The sequence below is a fragment of the Heteronotia binoei genome, chromosome 6 (assembly GCF_032191835.1).
Source record: "Heteronotia binoei isolate CCM8104 ecotype False Entrance Well chromosome 6, APGP_CSIRO_Hbin_v1, whole genome shotgun sequence".
NCBI lineage: Eukaryota > Metazoa > Chordata > Lepidosauria > Squamata > Gekkonidae > Heteronotia > Heteronotia binoei.
Window position 1 is genome coordinate 109,223,076 of NC_083228.1, and position 24,300 is coordinate 109,247,375.

General features: G+C 42.7%; 1 protein-coding gene across 1 annotated transcript in view; it reads right to left on the reverse strand.

Annotated features, from left to right (window-relative positions):
- ERICH6 (glutamate rich 6) overlaps positions 1-24,300 on the reverse strand; it is a 42,411-nt gene that overhangs the window by 13,785 nt on the left and 4,326 nt on the right. The window contains exons 3-10 of the mRNA XM_060242343.1: positions 18,703-18,791; positions 17,496-17,550; positions 14,816-14,961; positions 11,728-11,797; positions 10,474-10,583; positions 7,468-7,509; positions 5,052-5,110; positions 4,743-4,859 (exon numbers count right to left, since the gene is read on the reverse strand). Coding sequence (XP_060098326.1) covers positions 4,743-4,859; positions 5,052-5,110; positions 7,468-7,509; positions 10,474-10,583; positions 11,728-11,797; positions 14,816-14,961; positions 17,496-17,550; positions 18,703-18,791 — 688 coding nt within the window. The remainder of the gene's footprint in view (positions 1-4,742; positions 4,860-5,051; positions 5,111-7,467; positions 7,510-10,473; positions 10,584-11,727; positions 11,798-14,815; positions 14,962-17,495; positions 17,551-18,702; positions 18,792-24,300) is intronic.

Consider the following 24,300-nt stretch of genomic DNA (forward strand, 5'->3'; position numbering starts at 1 on the left):
GCTTGCCCCTGAATCCAGACCTCTGTATCCTGCACCTGTTCCCAAGCTTTGGATCCTTGACCCTCCTACCATGACCCTTGGACAGGATATTTTCAGATATCTGGCTCTGGACCAGTTTTTAGACCTTGCTCCTGTGTATTTCTGTACTTGTCACTGCATTTGTGTATTCCAGAAACCCCAGGTAAAGCAACAGCTCCAGGCTTAGCAGTGAACATGACACCCATGAAGAGAATTTGGCCTTGTGTATTCCTTCCTTCCTCTTGTCCAGAACACTGAGATCAAAGACACAAGATGGACTTCTCCAATTTAACACCAAGGAGTTGTGACATTCAAAGGTAGGTAATTTATTAACTTGGATAGCTGGATTTTTAAATTTGTTTTAGAAAAACAAAACTGGGAAGTAAACTGCCCTTGATTTATTAAGGCACCCATATTAGGACATCACAACTGATTTGTAGTATGCCATGCACAGGAGGGAAAATGGGTGAGAGAGGGAGTGTGCAAGATTGGCTACAGATCAGATTCATGGCTACTGGGAACAAACTAACACATCTGAACTCACTTCCAGCTAACTGTAATGAGATCTATCTGTACCCATTAGAATTTCAATACACAATCAAAAGAACATAAGAAGAGCCCTGCTGGATTAGATCAGTGGTCCATTTGCTCCAGCATCCTATCTCACACAGTGGCCAACCAGTTACTCTGGAGGCCCAACAACAGGGCAAAGTGGCTGAGGCCTTCCCCTGATGTTGCCTCCTGGCTTGGAGGTTCTCTTTAGGCACCTCCATGACAACCAAGATTTCAGAAAGCCAGGACAGGGGACGGGGAAGGGAAGGAATCACCTTGTGTATGGGACTGAGAAAATCTTAATTTTGTCTAGTATTCCAGGGGTATGTATTGCAGTCTAAGATTTAATACAGAAAAATAAGATAAAATGGCTGGGGTTCATAACATCATACCAAGAAAGCCAAATGAACAAGCCACTTCCTCTAATGTCTTTATGAATGTATAAAATGTTTTCTTCAAAACACACATTTTGGCTGCAGCCCAGATCTAATTTAGAGGTGATGAATGTGACACAATCTGGTGGCAAAGCTAAGAATGCTTAAAACAATATTGGTTTCAGTGTCCAAGTTAAGTGCACATAGTCCTTTCCTTAGGAGAATTACACCCTTGAAATCAAAGAGCTTAGAAAGGTATACCTCTGCTTTGGATTGTTCAGTTAATGAGAAATCACCAGGAGCACATAGGATGCTTCAGGCAGGAAAAGAGCTAGAACCAAAAGCTGACACATACACATGTATAAAAGAGCCACTCTTTTATTTACATGCCACATGTCTAACAGTCACTAATTATAGTAACAACTCAGCTTCACTTATCATTTTTGTAGAAAATCTGGGATTTTTCAGCAATACTGGTTATGCTTCTTCTCTACCCATCCACAAAAATGTAGGGAAAAAGCTGTGCAATGGGTTTTGATCAAATATTTGCCGTACTGTAAATTTTCACACAGTAAATGCAGGGCAGAGGCCTAACACTCCTTCAAAGAAGCACTCTAGTTTCAAATAGAAGATTTACAATTATTAATATGCAACCTGGATAACCCAGGCTAGCCTGATCTCATTATGTCTTGGAAGCTAAGCAGGGTCAGCCCATGGCTAGTATTTGGATGGATGACCAAGAAAGCCCAGGGTCACTACACAAAGGAAGGCAATGGCAAACCACCTCTGATTGTCTCTTGCCTTCAAAACCCTACAGGGTTGCCGTCAGTCAGCTGCAACATGACGGCAGAAATAAAAGCAACCTAATTAGTGAAATACTGAGACTAAAGCAAGGCCCAAGGAACAGGTGTCTTTTTCTAATCCAGTTTTTCTACCAAACCGACAGAGATTATTTCCCTGACTTCTCCTGTCCTTATACCTTTGCCACTAGCCTGGGGTTCTACATTTCCACTCAAGTATTCAACAGTGATGAACCAAGGCCATTCAGTCTTCACCCACTGGTCCTTTGTCTTTGTCTGTATCCTTGTACAAATCCAGATGGTGCAGCAGGGCTAACGTGACTGACAGCTCAGAGACTAATTTTCCTTTTACTTTCTAAAGGGATTACAGACAACTGTAAATGATCCAATTTGTTATTTCGTTAGGGATTTTAGAGGCATCTGGCTCCTGAAGAGCTTGACAAGCAGCAAAGCACTCAAGATAAACTGGTTTGCCCACCTATGTTCCTGGAGTCAGACTGTCTCTGATTAGCTCCACTCTGAACAATTTTGTTTGATGTGAAACATCCTTCTAGACTTTTTTGGTTGTTTCTCCAACCTAGTCTTCCCAGGGCTATATAACTTCAGAAAAGCAGGTAGAGGATCACATTTTTTAATGTCAGCCTAAAATCTCCCAGTACACAGAAAAATACAGCATAAGAAAGAAAAATAATATGCAGGAGAGAAGAATAACGAAAGCTGCTTTGGGTCCTCATGGGGGAGAACAGGGAGGTATAAGAACATGAGAATATAAGAGAAGCTACGCTGGATCAAGCCAATGGCCCATCCAGTCCAACACTTGGTCACACAGTTGCCAAAAACAAGCAAGCAAACCCAGGTGCCAGCAGGAGGTCCACCAGTGGGGCCAGGATACTAGAAGCCCTCCCACTGTTCCCCACCCACCCAAGCACCAAGAATACAGAGCATCACTTGCCCCAGACAGAGTTCCACCTGTACCCTGTGGTTAACAGCTGATGGACTTCTGCTCCATGTTTATCCAATCCTCTCTTGAAGCCGTCTATGCTTGTATCTGCCACCACCTCCTGTAGCAGTGAATTCCATGTGTTAATCACCCTTTGGGTGAAGAAATACTTCCTTTTATCCATTCTAACCTGGTAAAGGTAAAGATGTGCAAGCACCAGTCGTTTCCGACTCTGGGGTGATGTCGCATCACGATGTTTTCATGGCAGACTTTTTACAGGGTGATTTGCCATTGCCTTCCCAAGTCATCTACAGTTTTCCCCCAGCAAGCTGGGTACTCATTTTACCGATCTCAGAAGGATGGAAGGCTGAGTCAACCTTGAGCCAGCTACCTGAACCCAGCTTCCGCCGAGATCGAACTCAGGCCGTGAGCAGAGCTTGGACTGCAGTACTACAGTTTACCACTATGCACTATGGGGCTCCTGACTGCTCAGAATTTCATTGAGTGCCCACAAGTTCTTGTATTGTGAGAAAGGGAGAAAAATACTTCTTTCTCTTCCTTCTCTGTCCCATGCACTATCTTTCACACCTCTATAATGTCACCCCTCAGCTAAAGACCACCAAGCTAATGACCACCAAGCACCTTCATAGGGAAAGTGTTCCAACCCTTTAAGCATTCTAATTGCCATTTTCTGCATGTTTTCCAATGCTTGAAATAAATAAGCATACTTGAAATAAAAAAAATAAAGCTACATGACATCTCTTCTGCCTTATATGTTAACTTTCAGTAAACAAGGAGTTTTTCATTGTGGGGGGCAGAATCATTCAGTCATGCAAACTAAGAGTGTTTATGGGGGGGGGATTATTCAGTCATGTAATCCCAATCCTGTTTTATGAAGTGGAGCAGAGGTCCATCCATGGCTATTAGCCACTGTGGGTATTGATGGAACTCTCTGGGGCAAGTGATACTCTGTATTCTTGGTGCTTGGGGGGACAACAGTGGGAGGGCTTCTAGTGTCCTGGCCCCACTGGTGGACCTTATGATGGCATCTGGTTTTTTCACTGCCACAGTAGGAATTCACTGCCACAGGAGGTGGTAGCGGCTACAAGCATAGCCAGCTTCAAGAGGGGGTTAGATAAAAATATGGAGCAGAGGTCCATCAGTGGCTATTAGCCACAGTGTGTGTGTGTGTATATATATATATATAGATAGATAGATATATAATATAATATATAATTTTTTTGGCCACTGTGTGACACAGAGTGTTGGACTGGATGGGCCACTGGCCTGATCCAACCTGGCTTCTCTTATGTTTTGGCCATTGTGTGACACAGAGTGTTGGACTGGATGGGCCACTGACCTGATCCAACATGGCTTCTCTTATGTTCTTTTATGCTAATGTTCTGGAAGGACTGCACCATATGTGATTTCAAAACAACAACACGTCATCCCTCAGTCAACTGGCACATTAACATTACTTATACAACTCTTTTTCCTATTCCAGGGAAAACCACTGATGGGAAGCTGGAATCTTGAGAGGCAAGCAGGCAAGGAGGAAGGGTGAAGGGCTGCTCAGTACTCTTCTTGCCAGTCACTGATTGTTCAAGCACAGCCCTCTTTCAGCTGGTTCCCCATCTGCAATGGGAAAGGGCTACAGGGTCCAAGGTGATGGAAAGTGCCTCCATGCTGCAGCCAATTTATGGCAATCCCATTGGGTTTTTAAGGAAAGAGATGTTCAAAGGCAATTTGCCATTACATGCCTCTGTGCAGCAACCCTGGACTTTTGTTCTTTCATCTAAGTACTAATTAGGGCCAGCTCTTCAGTGCATGCAATGTATGCACATCAATGCATACCTGTAATCACAATCAAACTGGGGCATGAGGTGATTACACCTATCCTATTAAAATACACCCAGCTAACCACAAATACAGAAAAAAAACCCCTACTGGCATAAATAAGTGAGGGTGGTTAAAAGATAGCCATGATCTGTAATATAAAATTCACACACCTCCCTTGTTACTATGGAACCGTAATTACTGAGTGGAAAGAGCCCTCACCGCTATTTCAATGTCTCCTCGTGATGTTTCCCGTCTATATGCTAGGATAGTCGGAGGCCCAACGCTGGAGAGTGTTTGCAACGATTCCTGAAACAGCTTTGTGAATTCTTCTTTAAACTAAAAATCAAAACCCAGAGAAAAACAGTACTCAATAAGAGACCATTCAATTTCAACCCACTTTGGCCAGAATATCCCCCCACAGGCTTACTCCTGGATAAGTACTTTCAGCCTGGATTTGTTACAAGTGGCAGTTGCACAGGGCAGCTTATATGGGAATACATTTTAAATCAGAGACCAAGGGATTCATACCTCCGAGTCGCATAAAATGTCTAAACCGCTGAAATCTTGGGGCAAGACAGCGTAGAAATCTAAACATCAGCAATAAGAATTAGTTAGGAAATCAGCATGTTCTTGCTTGTTAGAACTGACTTGTCTTCATATATGTCCAAGTGACTTTCTTATTTAGGCCAGTGGGTATGCTGAAAGAGCATGAGCAGCCCCCCCACGCCCACAGACAAACAGAGCAGGATGTTACAACTTGCACTGATTCCCCCATCAGTGTGCACAACAATGAACTGTGAGGCTCAGAGTGTTGTGGAGGAAAGATTATCTTCCCTTTCCAGAGACATTCCTCATGTGCTCAACACATCATTTGTCTTTTGTGAATGTGCCTTTAAAAGACTTCTACTTCTGTTCCACACTTCTGGGAGTGTCCAGAGTCAGGGACAGGACTTAAGAAGCGTTTTCAAGAGGTTCTATCAGTAAGACCTCTTTTGTTTTCAGGTTACGTGAAAGTTCATACGTAGCAGGAATATAGGTGGCAGCTCTCAGTCACAGTGCAATCCTAAGCAGAGTTCCTTCTAAATCCATGAAAGTCAATGGTATGTATCCTATCTTAGGCTGGAGGAAATTCCTCTACGCTGAGTAGTCTTCTTCCAACAAGTGACTCTTCCATTGGAATGGATCCACACAAGTTGAAGGAAGGCGCCATCCAAACTTTGCACAGTGGAGTGGCAGGATTCATGCCAATGGACTTAGAAGGAAGTAATTTTGCATAGCATTCTAGTGTAAAGCATGCACACAACACAAATGAACTGAACACAACATATATGAACTGAAACCGCAAAGCAATGGGGACATAGTTAAACCAAACAGAGGTATTGTGGTACTTCAGAGACCAGCACAATTATTGCAGCACAAACTTTAGTAGATTAGAGCTCACTTTTATCATATGCTTATGTCTGATGAAACAGGCTGAAGTCCATGAAAACTTATGCCATAGGCTTTACATTGTACTCTTAGATCTACATTCCACAGCTGATCGCTACAGTGGCTGAGCATTCTACACAAAGAATCACATTATCTGTGACGGAAGATATTGCACTCTGAATGCTGCAAAATGTAATATCCTTGAAACACAGCATCTGGAGCCTGCAGAACATTTACAAAGTGGGGGGAAATGAGCTTTCTATGTGAAATCTCAGGTGAAGATGTTAACGTGAACGAAGTCTGTAGTCTGCCATTTCAAATAGCAAGGGCAAACAGACCTATTTGTAAGTGCCTTAGATTCTCGTGCCAAGTTGGTGTCTGCCACAACTGTTCTTGCATGTTGATATTTGCATTTGCAAATGCACAAACAGCACAACAAGAATATTTTGAGACAATATGAGGAAGGAAGGAAGTCAATTCTACCAGTCTATGAGTAAAGGTCTCAGGCTGGAACCAGACTATTTGAGAACTGAAATTGATTTATGAAGGACATCACTTCCCATTGTTTACAGATCCCTTTGTTTTGGCCCTCTGGTGCATCCAGCCAAATCATTTTGGCAAATTTTGGGATTTTGGCAAAAGCCTCTGTCAACATGCCACACAATTTACAGTCCATCTTTCAAGCTGCCTCCTGTTGTTGTTGGAAGGTATTCTCAAGTTGCAGCCAACTTATTGCAGGCTCTCTGTGTAGCAACCCTGGGACTTCCTTCATGGTCTTCCATTCTAGTAGTAATCAGGGCTAATCTTGCTTAGCTTCCAGGATCAGGCTAGCCTGGGCCATCCAGGTCAGAGCAAGCTGACTTCTCAAAAAACAAACACAAATCTCCACCCTTATTGGGCAAAATATGTTTACAAGCCTTATTTCACAGATCATCAAAACATCCATTTAAATTGGTTAATTAATATTCTCATTTATGCACCTAGGACTGAGACATAACCATGTATGTGTTCAGGAGAACTGACTGGCATAGGGTGTGGAGTGGAGGGGGTCTATGGCTGAGCAGAAGTTGCAGTTTTTAGGTTCACAGCCCACTGGCTCTCCTGCTGGTATTCTATGGATCTGTCTAGATCTAAAGGAAAAGGAAAGGTCCCCTGCGCAAGCACCAGTCGTTTCCGACTCTGGGGTGACGTTACTTTCACAACGTTTTCACAGCAGACTTTTTACGGAGTGGTTTGCCATTGCCTTCCCCAGTCAACTACACTTTCCCCCCAGCAAGCTGGGTACTCATTTTACTGACCTTGGAAGCATGGAAGGTTGAGTCAACCTCAAGCCAGCTACCTGAAAACCCAGCTTCCGCTGGGGATCGAACTCAGGTCATGAGCAGAGTTTAGGACTGCAGTACTGCAGCTTTAACACTCTGCGCCACGGAGCTCTTTTATCTAGATCTAAAAGCAGTGTTTAAAAACAGGAAAGAAGATAACAATGACTGGGGGTGGGGGGATGGGATCAATTTACCATTCCCAAGAAGGGCGTTTTCATCCTTCCGCTTCATCTTGGCTGGAAAGAAAGCAGAACAAACATGACACAGGGTCTAACAACAACGAGAACCATAGGTGGAGACTAGTCTGAAAACAAAGGGGCAGACTCTAATCTGGCTGTTCCACATGATCCCATAATTAAAGCAAACATATTTATGAGTGAAACACCACCAGCCCAGCTTCAGGTGTGAGTGATGTGGGCAAACTATAGCTGGAACACTTCCAGAATTGAAACACTGGAACTCTGTCCCACTGGCAAGGTTTGAGCATGAGTAGGGAAGCCATCACAATATCTGCAAGTGTGAATAACCTCCTCTAGAAGAAGCAAAAAGAAAGGAAAGGCAGCAGCGGTGGTGGTGATGTGGAGACACAGGTATAAGAATCCTTATTTTGATATTTTAAGGGTACCATTTCATAAAGGCAGGAAGACCATGAATACTGCCATACCGGTACTATATATACAACTCTTCCTGTGCTCTGTCAAGCATTCCCATGAAGTGCTTAATGGAGTCCCCTAAAATAAATCAGCTCCCTATAAAAAAAATATGGCTGGAGCCTGTATTTAGAAGGCTGAAGAACGCTACTCCTGGCTGTCAGACTTTTGCTTCTAAATTCTACCATTGGGTTACATTGGGACAGTTCCTGAAAAATACCATACTGTTTACTTCCCCCACTAACTTCCCTAAAATAAGAAACCACAGAACAACAACAACAAAAAACCCCTTCCTCCAGATTTCGGCCTACACACGGATAAATAATGCTGTAAATAGATAATTCCATTAAAGCTGTAATCCTAGGTACACTTAACCATGGGTTAGTCTGAAAGGGCTGGTTTGTCTGAGCAAAAGGTATGTGTGGTTAAACATGTGGGGGTGCCTGTAATTTCCACCAGTTCTCTCTCCCAGCTGCAACCACCCCCACAGCCTACACTATTCCTGTGTGCTCCCTGAACCTTGGAAATGGGTTTTAGGGGGACATAGAGGGCTGCAGTGGAAGGGGGAGGTAGGAAAGATCTTTCCCTTAGACAGAACTCTGCTTAAGGGCTCAAACTGATGAATTGCATAGGTCCATAAAATGCAAACTGCAGGCTCCTTGCAGCCTTAATTTGAACATAAGAACATAAGAGAAGCCATGTTGGGTCAGGCCAATGGCCCATCCAGTCCAACACTCAGCCACATAGTAGCCAAAAAAACCCAGGTGCCATCAGGAGGCCCATCAGTGGGGCCTGAATACTAGAAGCCCTCCCCTTGTTGCCCTCCCAAGCACCAGGAATACAGAGCATCACTTGCCCTAGACAGAGAATTCCATCTATAACTTGTGGGTAATAGCCACTGATGGACCTCTGCTCCATATGTTTATCCAATCCCCTCTTGAAGCCATCTATGCTTGTAGTCACTACCACCTCCTGTGGCAGTGAAGTCCATGTGTTAATCACTCTTTGAGTGAAGAAGTACTTTCTTTCATCTGTTCAAACCCAATTGCTCAGCAATTTCATTGAGTGCCCGTGAGTTCTCATATTGTGAGAAAGTACTTTTTTCTCTACCTTCTCTATCCCATGCATAATCTTGTAAATCTCTATCATGTCACCCCTCAGTCGATGTTTCTCCAAACTAAAGAGCTCCAAGCATTTTAACCTTTCTTCAAAGGGAAAGTGTTCCAACCCTTTCATCATTCTAGTTGCCCTTTTCTGCACTTTTTCCAATGCTATATCATCGTTTTTGAAGTGTGGTGACCAGAATTTGCTTCAGGGCTGTGCAGGAAAAGGAATCCATGTTTAACCCTTCTACGTCCACCCTGTATTACTATGCAAAAATCAGGCTCCCTGGTTTGTATTAACATTTTAAAAGGGAGGGAGAATGCATGTTTTCAGAGGTGTCAAATGTTTGTTATGAGGGCCGGAAGGAACTGACATAAATGTCCCTTTGTTGGGCCAGGCCATGTGTGCCATGAACTGTAACTTGAGGAACCAGAGACATAAACTTTATAAAAATTATTTCAGATGCCAAATGACAATAGCAGCCTTGATTGGATTAGGTGTGATATGCAGAGGGATAGTAAGCATGGAGATATCAGCATTGGTAATGAGACAGGAAGCCTAGTTCTCTATTTGATCCAGGAGGATTCAATCCAGGAGGATGCAAAGAATAAATGCAAAAAAGTTTGAAGAAGTGAGCAGTGACTCACAAAAGCTCATACCCTACTACAAATTTTGTTAGTCCTTAAGGTGCTAATGGACTTTTCCCCCAATAAAGATTGCAAGCTGTGCTGTTAGGTTTCTTCCCCCCCCCTCATCTGTTAGAACTAGAAAGGGAGATCTCTCTCTCTCTCTGAAGAAATGTGCTTGCACACAAAAGTTTATACTTGGAAAAACTTCATTGTTTTTTAAGCTGCCACGGGACTCTGTCCCTCTCTCGTCCTCCCCTCTGGATCTTTCCTTCCCCCTCACTTCCTCCCAAAAGGAGGAGAAGCCCTCAGCCAATCAAGAGAAGGGAGTCTTGGCTTTCTTTCTCTCCTTTGTGAAGCAGGAGAGGAGAAAGCTGGGCAAAAGCAAGCTGCAACACAGGAAGCAGACTAGAGCCATTTGCTCACAGGACAGAGAGGAGCCCTGTTTGACACCCGTTTTAAGAGGTCTTGTTGATTAAAACAGTCTCTCCCTTCCCTGTTACAGACCCCAGACAAACTTCTTTTTAAGGACTGAAAGGCTGTGTCCCATCTCTCATCCCCCTCTCTCCTCTCTGAAGAAATGTGCTTAGACACAAAAGCTTATACTGGGAATAAAACATCATTAGTCTTAAAGCTGCCACAGGACTCCCATCCCTCTCTCTTCCTCTGGCTCTTTCCTTCCCCCTCACTTTGTTGGATTTGACCCACTGAATTCAACAGGGTTTAAAGTAAGCATGTCTAAGGTTGAACTTTACAATGAAGGATACTAATCCTTTTTTGCTCTGTATAGTGTAAACATCACAATAAATGTATTACTCACGCTTTTTCTTGAACATGTGATCATAAAGCCAACTAGAATCTGTCTGCATGGAGACAGACACCCTAAAGGGTTTCTGGAACATATCAGCATCCATGGTATCCAATGTCTCCCTTTCACTAGACAGAACATATTTAAGGAAACCAAACCATCAGTGTATTTCTCAAAGCAAATACCAGACTTTAGTTTGATGTTAAATTTCTGAGAAGCAGCAAGTAAATCACTGAAAGAAGAAACAAACAATAGTGCCATCCTAAGTGGGTCAACTCAGAATACTACTCAGGTTTCTGAGTATTGTGTGTTCTTAGGACTACACAGGTGGATACATGGTAAGGTAGTAATTGTGCTTAGATACAGGCTTAGAATTCCATTCCCAACAACAGCAAGACATTTGTATAATAACCCTTGCTATTTGTGCTTACCCTGGTGGAGGTGGAGGGGAAGAGCACTCATCAATATAGCCTGGAAGATGCCTTCATAAACAGTGTAGGGAAATATACTCCAAACACAATTGCAAAAAAGCCTAATTTCACTAGTGGGTACAACACTGTGGAGAAAATATAGAAGATAGCTTGGCTATCTTCCATCAAACTCACTGTCACACCTGTTTGGTTTTGCAGCTGACTTCATATATATAGAGCCAGTTTGGTGTAGTAGTTAAGTGTGCAGACTCTTATCTGGGAGAACCAGGTTTGATTCCCCACTCCTCCACTTGCACCTGCTGGAATGGCCTTGGGTTAGCCATAGCTTTTGCAGGACTTGCCCTTGAAAGGCAGCTGCTGTGAGAGCCCTCTCAGCCCCACCCACCTCACAGGGTGTCTGTTGTGGGGGGAGAAGATAAAGGAGATTGTAAGCCGCTCTGAGTCTCTGATTCAGGGAGAAAGGCGGGGTATAAATCTGCAATTCTTCTTCTATATATACATACACATGAGATTTATCAACCATACACACGCACATACACAAGTTATTTCTTCTGGCCTTCATTGCAACTTGAGGAAAGAAATGTATCAAATCATGACAAATTTGGAGATTTAAACTAATTCCGCACTAGACCTTTAATCCTGGTTCAGCCCTGTCTCCAAACTGACATTCTACACTAGAATCATAGAAACCAACTCTATGAGTCTATGATTCTAGGTTAGGTTAGGGCTGAACCAAGATTAAAAGTCTAGTGTGGAACTGGCCTTGGACTCTGGTACTCAGTAGCACCATTAGCAATCTCTCTTTAGTAGGGAAGGGAAAATATCAGATACTCACCTGCTTAACTTGTATAGAGAGGAAATTTCTCTCCTGACTCCTCCAAGGATTGTAGGATAACCCTTTGTACCTGCTAAGTACAAACTGAACTAGTTACACATGCAGTTTACTAATCACTGTTGTTCTGCTGGCTGTAGAAAAAAACAAGAAGTGTTCTCCCTTTATGAAAGGAGCAGCACATGCCAGGGCTTGGGTGCATGGGGCTGCTCGAACAGACCCTCCCCCTATCCTCTCCAAGTCATAGAATCATAAGAGTTGGAAGGGACCTCCAGAGTCATCTGGTCCAACTCCCTGCACAATGCAGAACTTTACATTTATCCCTATTAAAATTCATTTTATTTGTTTTAGCCCAGTTTTCCAGCCTGTTAAGATCATCCTGAATCCTGACTTCTACCGCATTTGCTACCCCTCCCAATTTAGTAGCACCTGCAAATTTAATAAGCATTCCCTCTAGTCCTTCATCCAAAACATTTATAAAGATGTTGAACAAAACAGGTCCCGGACAGATCCCTTGAGGCACTCCACTTGTCACTCCTCTCCAAGAGGACGAGAAACCATTAACAAGTACTCTTTGGGTGCAATCTGTCAACAAGTTACAGATCTACCTACCAGTGATAGAATCCAAATCACATTTTACCAACTAGTCAACAAGAATATTATGTAGAATCTTATAAAAAGCCTTACTGAAATAAAGATAAACCTGTCTACAGCTATTCAATAGTTGAGCTATTCAAAGTTCTAAAAGATGATGCTGTTAAAGTGATGCACATATTATGTCAACAAATTTGGAAAGCACAACAGTGGCCACAGGAATGGAAAAGATCAGTTTATATTCCAATCCCAAAGAAGGGTAATGCCAAGGAATGTTCAAACTATCACACCATCGCACTCATTTCACATGCCAGCAAGGTCATGTTAAAGATCCTACAAGCTAGGCTTCAGCAGTATGTAGATAGGGAACTACCAGATTTTTGGAGAGGTAGAGAAACTAGAGATCAAATTGCCAACATTCGATGGATTATGGAGAAAGCACGGGAGTATCAGAAAAACATCTATTTCTGTTTCATTGACTACACTAAAGCCTTTGATTGTATGGATCACAACAAACTGCGGCAAGTCCTTAAAGAGATGGGAGTACCAGACCACCTCACATGTCTCCTGAGAAACCTGTATAAGGGTCAAGAAGCAACTGTCAGAATGGGATATGGAACAACTGATTGGTTTAGAATAGGAAAAGGAGTCCGACAAGGATATATATTGTCACCCTGCTTATTTAATTTATATGCAGAGTACATCATGCGGAATGCTGGCCTGGATGAAGCACAAGCCGGAATTAAGATTGCCAGGAAAAACATCAACAACCTCAGATATGCAGATGACACCACTCTAATGGCAGAAAGTGAGGAGGACCTAAAGAACCTCTTGTTGAGAGTGAAAGAAGACAGCATAAAAGTAGCTTGAAACTCAACATCAAAAAAACTAAGATCATGGGATATGGCCCCATCATACCTTGGCAAATAAAAGGAGAAGACGTGGAAGTAGTGACAGACTTCACATTTCTGGGATCCAAGATCACTGCAGATGGTGACTGTAGCCATGAAATTAAAAGACGTTTGCTCCTTGGGAGGACAGCTATGACAAACCTGGGCAGTATAATAAAAAGTAGAGACATCACCCTGCCAACAAAAGTCCATATAGTCAAAGCGATGGTATTCTCAGTAGTAATGTATTGCTGTGAGAGCTGGACCATAAGGAAGGCCGAGCGCAGAAGAATAGATGCTTTTGAGATGTGGTGCTGGAGAAGATTCTTGAGAGTCCCTTGGACTGCAAGAAGATCAAATCAATCAGTCCTAAGGGAAATCAACCCAGACTGTTCCCTGGAAGGTCAGATGCTGAAGCTGAAGCTCAAATACTTTCACCACCAAATGAGAAGGGAGCATTCCCTGGAGAAGATCCTGATGCTAGGAAAGACAGAAGGCAAAAGAAGAAGGGGATGGCAAAAGATGAGATGGCTGGACAGTGTTACTGATGTAACAAACACAAATTTGAGCAGACTTCGGAGAATGGTGGAAGACAGGAGGGCCTGGCGTGACTTTGTCCATGGGGTCGCAAAGAGTCAGACTCGACTGTGCAACTGAACAACAACATGTCTACAGCACGCCCCTAATCCAGAAAGGTAGTAACTTCCTCAAAAAAAAAAGAGAGATTGGGTTAATCTGACATGACTTGTTCTTGAGAAACTTATGCCATCACAGCCATCCTTTCTAAATGTTCCATGAATGCCTTTTTCAGGAATAGATGTCAAACTGACAGGCTGGTAGCTACCCAGATCCTCCTTTCCCCCCTTGTTATAGATGGGGACAACAATTTCCCCCATTCTATTTTAGTGATTTGGGAATAGATTTGAGGACCTAATACAAAGAAGAGGGAAGAACTACACATAGTGCATTCTTATTATTTTCTCCCATCTTAAAAAAAGAAAAGAATGTAGACCATAGAAGATGCCATTTAAACGGGAGCCCATCATGGGAAAACTACTCCAAAGCAACTTTTATTTGAAGACAACATACATATACCTGTAAATATAGGAGCGGGGCTTTTGGGGGTGGTGAACTTTGGATCGAAACAGGAAATTGTTAAACATTCTTGCGCAATGGTCTGCCCATTTAAATTAGTGCTTTACCTGCATTTTTTTTTACTGTAGTGTCAGGGAAAAATAATCACAGGATGTCTAATTCTGCCCAAACACACTCTGGCAAGGAGGGAACAGGAGTCCTGGCCTGAACTGAATACATCTTCCTTCCCTCTTCACCTTTTCCTCTTTCCATTGTCCTTCTTAATCAGGCCCCTGAACACTTTCTTAAGTGATGTTCTGGGCTAGCACATGTGTGATTTTCGCTTTGGGCTCCTCTTTGCAGGAAACTGGGGAGTCCATTCCCCCAACGTGGGACAATGCCTACTACAATTCTCATGACACCAGCTCTGGGCCAGGTCTTGGGGTTCTCTGCTTTCTTTTGTAAGCAATTGCACGGATTTTTTTTAAAAACTCACAGGGCATAGTAACATTTGCACTTGGACTGCCTAGTACCTGTGCTTGGCAATGGTGACTTGGTGCCTTCAGAGGGTAGTTCTTCTTCGTAGGGTGACTCTGTCACTGTTTCTGAGGGAGTAACTGCTGAGTCTGGCTCTGAAATGCCATCAGCCTTCTCCATTTGAATCTCCTCATGGGAAGACCTAAGCAAACACAGGATAATCTAATAATTCCTAAGGAACTGCAAGTAACATCAAGGCATCATGAATTCCTATAAAGGCAGGCTATGCTATGACATTGAGCTCCACAAAACACAGATTGGGTGCTTGGATATGGACCTTATCAAACAATTGCCCACCCTGACTTCAAGACAAAGCTTTCTGCCCTAAAATAAACAGTGCCATCAGGGCTTTTTTCCCAGGGGGAATGTGCTGGAATGGAGTTCTGACACCTCTTTGTGGAAACAAAATTCTTTTTTAAAAAAAGTTTAAAAGTTCATGAGGGGCACCAAGGAAGCATGATGTCACAAGTGACAACACAAAAAAAATATAATATTTTTTTAAAAAAGTATTTAAACTAGGGGATGCTGAGTAGGAGGGTAGGTAAGCAGTTAGACAGTGCAGGGGACTTGTTGCTCTTGCCAAGGGTGAGATGCAGGCTAAGAGCCTGGGGTGGGTTCAGGCAGGAGAGAGAAAATCAACTGCAGTCTACCCAACCGAAGCTTTTCTCCGCCCTGCCCCCCCCCCCCCGCCCCAGCAGTGTACCCCGGCTGGTGCTCCATGCGCTGACTCCCAGAGAAGAAACACTCAATAACTGTCTTGGATTTGGCATACTCTCGATACAATTGCTTTTTCCTCCCGTGAGTGTGAAAGAGAATTTTCCCAGATGAACCTGATCGTCTCCTCCTCATCAGTCAAGACCATAACATCGTTATTGTTTATAAGAACTGTGGGGCCTCCCTTGAGCCAACAAAGTCTGTTAAAACACAGTTGCTCCAAGGACATCATTCAGCAATAGGCACCAAAAGCAAGACCCAAAAAATAAGTGAGGAAGTTGGTGACATGTCTAAAATTTGGAAACTGCTTTAAAGTAGAGGTAAGTCTGTAGTGCATGAAAATAATTTAAAAAAAAAAATCCCATGTGTTTCTCCTTTATTTCCCTCCTGAGAGTTCTGGCACCTGTTTTTCCAGGGGGAAAAAGCCCTGATATTCAGTAATGATCATTTGTCAGTTCATGAGGTCCAAACTACACATTACATCTACTATGTAATCACTACAGGGATTTGCAGCAGAGTGACAGGTGCGAGTTTCCTGTGGGAACTCAATTCTAGATTGTTACATGAGCCTGATTCAGATTGGGACCACAGCATGGGGTAGGAAGGACTCCTGTCTCCCCCAACATGTTCCTAACCCAAAACAGCCCAGGGGAGCATTATTTGCCCTGTGGGTGAACTGTACTTTTGCTGAAGTTGTGCTAGTGCAGCCCCCCCCGGGCAGTTTCAAGTTGGGCAAATGGCACAAGGAGGAAGGTGCCCCTCCTCCCCAATGCAAGGGTCCCATTCTGAATCAGGGCCCAGAAGTGCTTCTGAACTGAGTTCCCTTGGGGAACTTAATCAAGTGCCAGTTCAGTGCAGTGGTTAGGAGTGTGGACTCTAATCTGGGAGAACCGGGTTTGATTCCCCACTCCTCCACATGCACCTGCTGATGTGATCTTAAGTCAGTCACAAGTTCTCTCAGAGCTGTTCTCTCAACAGCAGCTCTCAAAAGAGCTCTCTCAGCCCCACCTACCTCACAGTGTGTCTACTGTGGGGAAGGGAAGGAGATTGTAAGCTGCTCTGAGACTCTGATTGAAGGGCGGGATATAAATCCAATCTTTTCTCTTCTTCTTGATGCCATTGTCTTGCTGCAAGTTCCCATGGTGATCACACAGTAAATGTGGCATGTGGTTTCTGTGGGTGTAAAGTGCAATCAAGTTGCAGATGACATATGGCCAACCTGGAAGGATTTTAAAGCAAGAGTCTAACAGAGGTGGTTTGTTGTCGCCTCCCTCTGTATAGTGACCCTGGACTTCCTTGGAGGTCTCCCTCACAAGTACTAACCAGGGCTGACCTTGCTTTGCTTCTGAGATGAGATCAGGCTAGCCTGAGCCATCCAATCAGGGCACCATATAGCCTGGTCCAGAGAAATTCACGTTTTAACCTCAGTGTACTGTATTGGAAGTAAACATAATTGTAGTGCCTATGCAGTAGACACCCTGCTATAATCTTATTGTATTTTGTCCCACGGAAGAGCAGAGACAGAGCAAGCAGCAGCCAATTTAAAACAAGGCAACACATCTTGTTAAAGATTAAGGAAATGTCTGAGGAGTGTAGGAACTCTATCCCCAGAAGTGATAACCACACTGTTTTCTAAAGCAAAGAAAGCATTCCCAAGACAGCCACAGCTCTAGCTGTGACAAATTCTTCACTCTTGAGAAGGCGATCTCAAGAGTGCAGTAGCTGCTGTCAGAAAATCTCAGGAGATACTTGGGGATACTTGCCGCACAGAGCTTCCAGATCCCAAGGTACAGTCTGAATGCAATACAGCAAGATTTTAAAAATGGTCAAAATTAATCCCTATAGCAGCCCTAACAAATTTTGTTGTAACTTCCTCTGAGTTTAACAAGACTGATTCCGTTGATTACACGCAGGAAGGCTCCCCCCCATAAACACAATCCCCCCTCCCAGATGCTTCATTACCTCTCTGAAGACACAAAAGTTCTACTTTCTGTCCTTCCTGGATATTCTTCAGCATCTGTGCATACAAGAACCATTAACAGTGAATCATGACAGCACTTAGAAGAGTAGGCAGATACAAAGCATCCTTACTGAACTTTTCATATTACAAATAACATGAAAATCCATTTGATGTGATAAAAAAGCTATTTTTCTTATGCTAAAAATGATATAATGGAGAATCACACATCCATTCATAAATGAGAATGGTTTACTATTTCCTAGATGTTTAATGCCAACAAAGGTAACTTAACTATTATAACTATTTCCTAGATGTTGAAAAAAGAAACAACCCAACAACTCACCTCTCCCCTGTTTCTGTCCAGGTGTGTACTACTACTAAAGTAACACTAGATACTAACCAGGGCATCAATTATTGAGAGCAGAATTTTTTTGCAATAATACTATTTTTTGCTTAATGTGCATTGTCCTTTTATATAAAGTGGAAATATAACCCATTCAGTAGGCTTTTGCAAAACCAAGGCATGTGGAAAACACATGCTACTGGACAAAACATGCTGCAACAAAAAATGCCATTAATCAAGAATGTGAAGAAGGGGTTCACAATCTACTGGATAAGTATTGATCTGCTTTCCTTGAGAAAATTTAGACAGCTTGCAAAACAAAACAACAAAAATGATTTTTAAAACTTTTTGCTATCCTACCTGCTAATTTGGATTTGCAGGTGCTGAAATTGAACTGATATAGGACTGCACATCCTGTGCATTTGCTTCTGTACCCTCATCATACCTGCTCAACCTGTATAATTATTACTAAGCTATCACACATTTTGGGGTGTGCTCTCTCTTATTAAGCAAAAAAATAGGCTGTACAAAAGCTATCCCCACACAGAGGATGTGGATGCAAAACAGCATTCTCCATGCTTTGAAACAGTGGTTAAGACAAAGAAACCTGATGACTCAGGAAATTCATGGAAAGCAGGCAAAATGTTCCTGACAATAAGAAGGGCAGATGAATAATACAGCTTGTAGGAAACACAACTGGTTAAGAAGAGCAACAGGAATTCAAGCACAGCAAAACTGGTTTGTTGAGCCATGAGAATGTGGTGGAGGTGACCTTGTATAGTCAGTAGGCTTCAAAATATTTGCTTTCATTTCCCTGAAAAAAATACTGTCTTCTGTCTTGTTTCAAAATCCTAATCTTATATTACCTGGTTCTATATCTAGTCCATATATGGTCTCCAATTCCACCTCTGTAATGCTGCCAAAATCTGGAACTGTCAAATTATCTTCAGATGCCCTATATTGAGGGGGGGAAAATTTATAGAGAAAGGATGTTACCTTACAGCAACCATTTTAAGTCAACTTTGTCTGAGAAGTATTTCACTTCTTTGTAACAGAAAATCATATGCATTGCTGATAACTGCTTCCATAGGGCCACATGTACAACAAATGGAGGCCTGTGGGAACATGCTCACAGATCAGGGGTGGCCAAACTGTGGCTCGGGAGCCACATGCGGCTCTTTCACATGTATTGTGTGGCTCTCAAAGCTCCCACCACCCAGTTGACTGACTTGGAGAAGTTGCTTTCTTCCCACCTCTCCTTCCATCCCCCATCTATTTACCTTCCTGCCTTCCTTCCTTTCAACAGCTGATGTTCATGCCTTGCAGCTCTCAAGCATCTGCTGTTTATTCTATGTGGTTCTTACGTTAAGCAAGTTTGGCCACCCCTGTCATAGATGAACACTGGGCAGGAGGGAACTGGCCTCAGAGGAAATGTGTCCTTTATGGCCAATTTCCCTATTACATAGTTCTTTAAAATATGAAGTAAAGAGGCACCCAAGAATACTACAAGGTCCATTCCCTCCTCTTCCTCCTTTTTAGACCTCAGAATTAAGAGAAGCAAGGGTCAGAGGCCTGCTTACTACTCTTCAGCCGAACTCCTACCCCTAAGGGCTTACTAACTCTGTGCACTTACTGTTCCCTTCTCTGTCACTGTGAAAGCAGCACAAACATGCAACCCTTTGGCTCCCTTCCATTTTAGAAGTGACCAGGATATCACTCTGGTCCTCCAGAATTGTTTTTATATGGGTAGCAGGAAGGTACTTAACAGTACTCTTCCTATCCTGCCCATCCCTTCATTTCAGCTCCAAGAATGTTCAGATGCTGATGCAGGCTTTCAAAGGGGAATAGGCAAATTTGTGGAGGACAGGTCCATCAAGAACCAAGATTTATTTGTTTGTTTTTAAGCTACCTCTTCAGGGTCTGGCTTGAGGCGGCTTACAATGAAAAACCACAGCATGTAAAAAACCCCAAGCTATTAGACATAAGCAGCATAAAAACTATCCATAAGAAACAGGCCATTAAAAAGCTGGTATGATAAAACCCCTAATTAAAAGCCTAGGTAAAAAAAATGCATTTCAGCCTGGTGCCCAAAGGAAAGGAAAGTAGATGATGACTAAATAGAGCATCTGCTTTCAGAGACAGTAATCTTCTGAATGCCAGTTACTGGGAGCAGAAACAGGGAACAGCTCTGCCCTTCGTTCCCATCTTATAGACTTTAAGGGGTGCATCTGATTGGCCACTGTGTGACACAGGATGCTGGACTAGATGAACCACTGGTCTGATTCAGTAAGACTACTTGTATGTTCTGTCCTGACCTGGATGGCCAAGGTTGCCCATCTCATCAGATCTCAGAAGCTCTGGTTAGCATTTGGATGGAAGACGAAGAAGATGATGATATTGGATTTATATCCTGCCCTATACTCTGAATCTCAGAGCGGTCACAATCTCCTTTACCTTCCCTCCCAACAGATACCCTGTGAGGTGGGTGGGCTGAGTGAGCTCTCATAGATGCTACCGTTTCAAGGACAATTCCTACGAGAGCTATGGCTGACCCAAGGCCATTCCAGCAGCTGTAAGTGGAGGAGTGAGGAATCAAACCTGGTTCTCCCAGATAAGAGTCCACGCACTTAACCACTACACCAAACTGGTCCAGGGTTGTTGTGTAGAGGAAGGCAATGGCAAACCAACTCTGAACGTCTTGTGCCTAAAAAACCCTATGGGGTTGCCATAATTTGGCTGAAACTTGACAGCAATTTCCATAACCATCACCACTCTTATGTTCTAGGGAATGATAATATGCCTCAATGAGCATATATTTTTCCAAGTATTTCTCTGATGATTTTGAAGGCCATAACTATTACCACTCTTATGTTCTAATCTAGGGAATGATAATTTGCCTTAATGAGCAGGAGTCTACATAAAGCCTAACTATGCATGTGTGCATAGCTGTAATTGAACCCTCAAGAACTAGTTTCCATTTCCCTCTCACTTGGATCTTGTGTTTTGGTGCTGATGTGTTGTAGTCTTTCATTAGTACCCTCTATTCGTATGTATTCCTTCCCAGCTGGAAGCAATGAAGAAGCCTGTTGTTAAGCTACTAGAATCTCCTGTAGTTAAGCACTGAGCAAGACTAAAGGGTGCACAGGAAGCAGGAAGATGCTACATGGTGTCAGGAGTGGCCTGCTCTTCTAACAAAACCATCTGCTGAAAGACTTCTAGGTTTGGAACCTTGCATTCAACAGAAAGGATGGGAGCAATTTAAACCTTCCTCTGAGATTAAAGTTGCTGGAAATTTAGGAGACAACTGGAGAAAATGGAAACAGACACTGACAGTGAGCCAGAGGTTTATAAAACTGCTGCAATGCTACAGTGCTTAGGAAATAAGGCATCAGAAAGACACCATGCCTGATATCTATGCAGATTCACCAAACAAGATTTTGGCAGAAGTCCTACTGAATTCTAGAATTATTTTAAGCCTAGAAAGATAGCTGTTTTTGAACGGTTTCAGTTCTGTCAACTTCTCTCAGGCACACTACAGTCCTCAGGGGAAATTCTCAGTTCAGTGTGTATCCAGGGTCTCTCCAGACTTGATGCTAAGAGATGAGATTGTCTTCAGCATTTGCAGACAGCAAGGTCAAGGAGGAGCTCCTGGAAAACTCCCATTTGACTCAGGCCTAAGCTGCTGATATTGACAGAGCAAAGGCTCAAGCATCAGCAATGTCCACAGAGCCCCAAATCCTCGCAGCAAAGGAACAAATTTCCCAGATACCTTCACAAAGGAAGCCACACACTGGGGCAATCTTCTCCAGCAAAGGGCTTTGCAACTACAAAGAACAATTCCTGGAAGAAAGGTGGGAATGTGATGTCTACAGGCCTAGGCAGTGCCCAGCTTTTTGAGAAATCTGCAGTAGGTGCACAGGGTGTGCATTTTGCTAAAATGTACGAAGCAAAACAAGTTCCTTCTCATCTAGCTAAAGACATGAAAGATCTATTCATAAGAGCCATGACTGCACACCAGCAAGCAAAGATGTGGGGAGTTCAGATGCCTGGCATAGCTTGATCACTGTAGCCCATTCACCAATCTTTTTTAAAAGTTGATGCAAGAGTGGAGGTCAACATACTCAACCCAGGATGTTGCAGAAGTATGTAGGACAAACATGATGCTAATTACCTTTGGGTGTGTGTGTGGAAGACTGAACGAACATATACCACTGTGGCTCAGTACAAGTGTGGCTCTACCATATCCAATCTAACCTTCTATATCACACAAAAGGTGGGCCCACCATTAATGGGAAGGCCATCTGACACTGGTTTGTCCATGACATTGTGTTGCTTCCCCAACCATAGCAAAGGACTTTTCCAAGTATTTATCTGATTACTTTGAAGGCCTTGGGCACTTTCCAGGAATACAGCATTTCTATAAGGACCCCACAGTGCTATCTTTGTAACCTCCAAATCAGTCCTAGAAAGGATCATCAGAACGTTAACCAAATCAACAGCATGAGTCAGAACCCTGGGGTTAACTCAAAAGAGAAAAGAAAAGATCACTCAGGTTGTGCCTGAACTCTGAGGATCTCTCAGGGCAGTTAAGTGCAATAGTGTTTCTCCATCCCCGTGTTAGAAGATGTACAGAGTCACCTTGCTGGTAAAAAGCTATTCACCATCTTGGATGAAAAAGATGGCTACTAGCAAGCAGTCCTAGATAAACAGTCTGCAGAACTGTGTGCCTTCAACACCCCATACAGGATATATCCCTTTAACTGGCTGCCCTTTGGCCTCAAGACTACCATGAGGTCTTTCAACAGAATCACGTGTCTGTGGGATAGTCCAGGTGTCCTTGGCATTGCAGTTGAAATTATTATTGCAGCATTCCCCAAAGAGGAACATGATTAAGTGCACTGAGACGTTTTTGAAAAGAAGCAGAATCAATTTTTTATAGGCAAAATTCAATTTCTGGTGGTTGCCATTAAGTACATGGACCATATCTTCTTGAAGGATGGCATGTAACAACATAGCAACTAGAAGGGTCTTTCTCCAAAAGATTCTAAGTACTATTCATTATCTTGCTCAATATAAACCCAATAAATCTAGCACTTCTCATGGATCTTTTCCACAATTACATGTTAATAATGGGGGTCTGAATACCAAACAGCTCTTGATGAACAGAATCAGGCCATCACAACAGCACCAGTCCAACAGTACTTCAATCCTGCAGAACAAATAGGCCAATAGGATGGTCTGGGGGCATGTCTGTTCCAGAAAAGGAGACCAACAGCACACACATCTTATCTAAGAAAGAACAAAACTATATACATATTGAAAAGAAGCTCGCTCTTAACTGCCAGGCCCCACAAAATACTATATCAGGCTCTCTGCTTACCGTCAGTGGCCTAAATACTCAATGGAACCGAAGTTTAAAATATGTTCAGACAAAAGTATTGCGGGTGGAGAGATTATGTTTCATAATCTGGGGAAAGGAAGAGATATTACAGGGAAATCCTAACCGTTAACAGCATTATGAATCTATCCTTTTTATATTTCACAGAGAACAGGGCAGCAATGAATTTCAAACAAAATGCTTTTGATAACCAAGATTAACCTCTTTGAGAGCTAGTCAATGTTGCTTTTAAAATGGGCATGGGAAAGTAAAGCCATTATTAAAATGAGCAACACATTATTATTCTCCATTTAATTCAAACACCATATACTCAGACTTCAACAATTTCTGGGAGGAGAAGGAAACCTAGAGTATCATTATGGTGAGTACATGGGTGAATTTCAAAAACAATCAAGTTTGTGCAATAGTAAACTGTATGATAATTACATGTTAATAATGGGGGTCTGAATACCAACTTATGGCCTACTTATGGCCATTTCCTTTCCTACTTATGGCCATTATTTGCATTTATGATGATTTAATTATATAGTTCTTTTAAGATGCTTTACATGTGAAACTCTAGTCAGCTCTGGAACAATGGACATATATTATAAATGTTTCAGACAGACAGATATTAATAATAATTTCTGTATCACACAATAAAACAGTTGTGATAATAAAATATACATTTGGAACATTATACATTAGTCCAGTGTATTAAACAAATCTTTCTACAAATCTAAAAAATGCAGGTTTGCAGAAACAAACAACACATACACACAGGGGGGGGGGGGGGAACCCCAAAATGATAAAAGGAGCACCTGTAGCTTTAAGAAACTGGTGCCCCCAGTGGCCATTGCTAGGCAACCAGAAGAGCTTTGCCAGAATTCTAGGCCTGTTTTCTGTCAGTAAAGGGCAGGGGAAAGAAATCGGGCTGTTTTGGCCTTTGAGGAAGGACTTATTGGGCCAGGCCTGGCAGCAACCATTGGACAACTTGATACCACCCCACTTGCATGACTTACCTAGGACTGGCTGCTTGCTCTTGTTAAAACCAGCCACCCTATGAAAGCCAGTGTAGTGTAGTAGT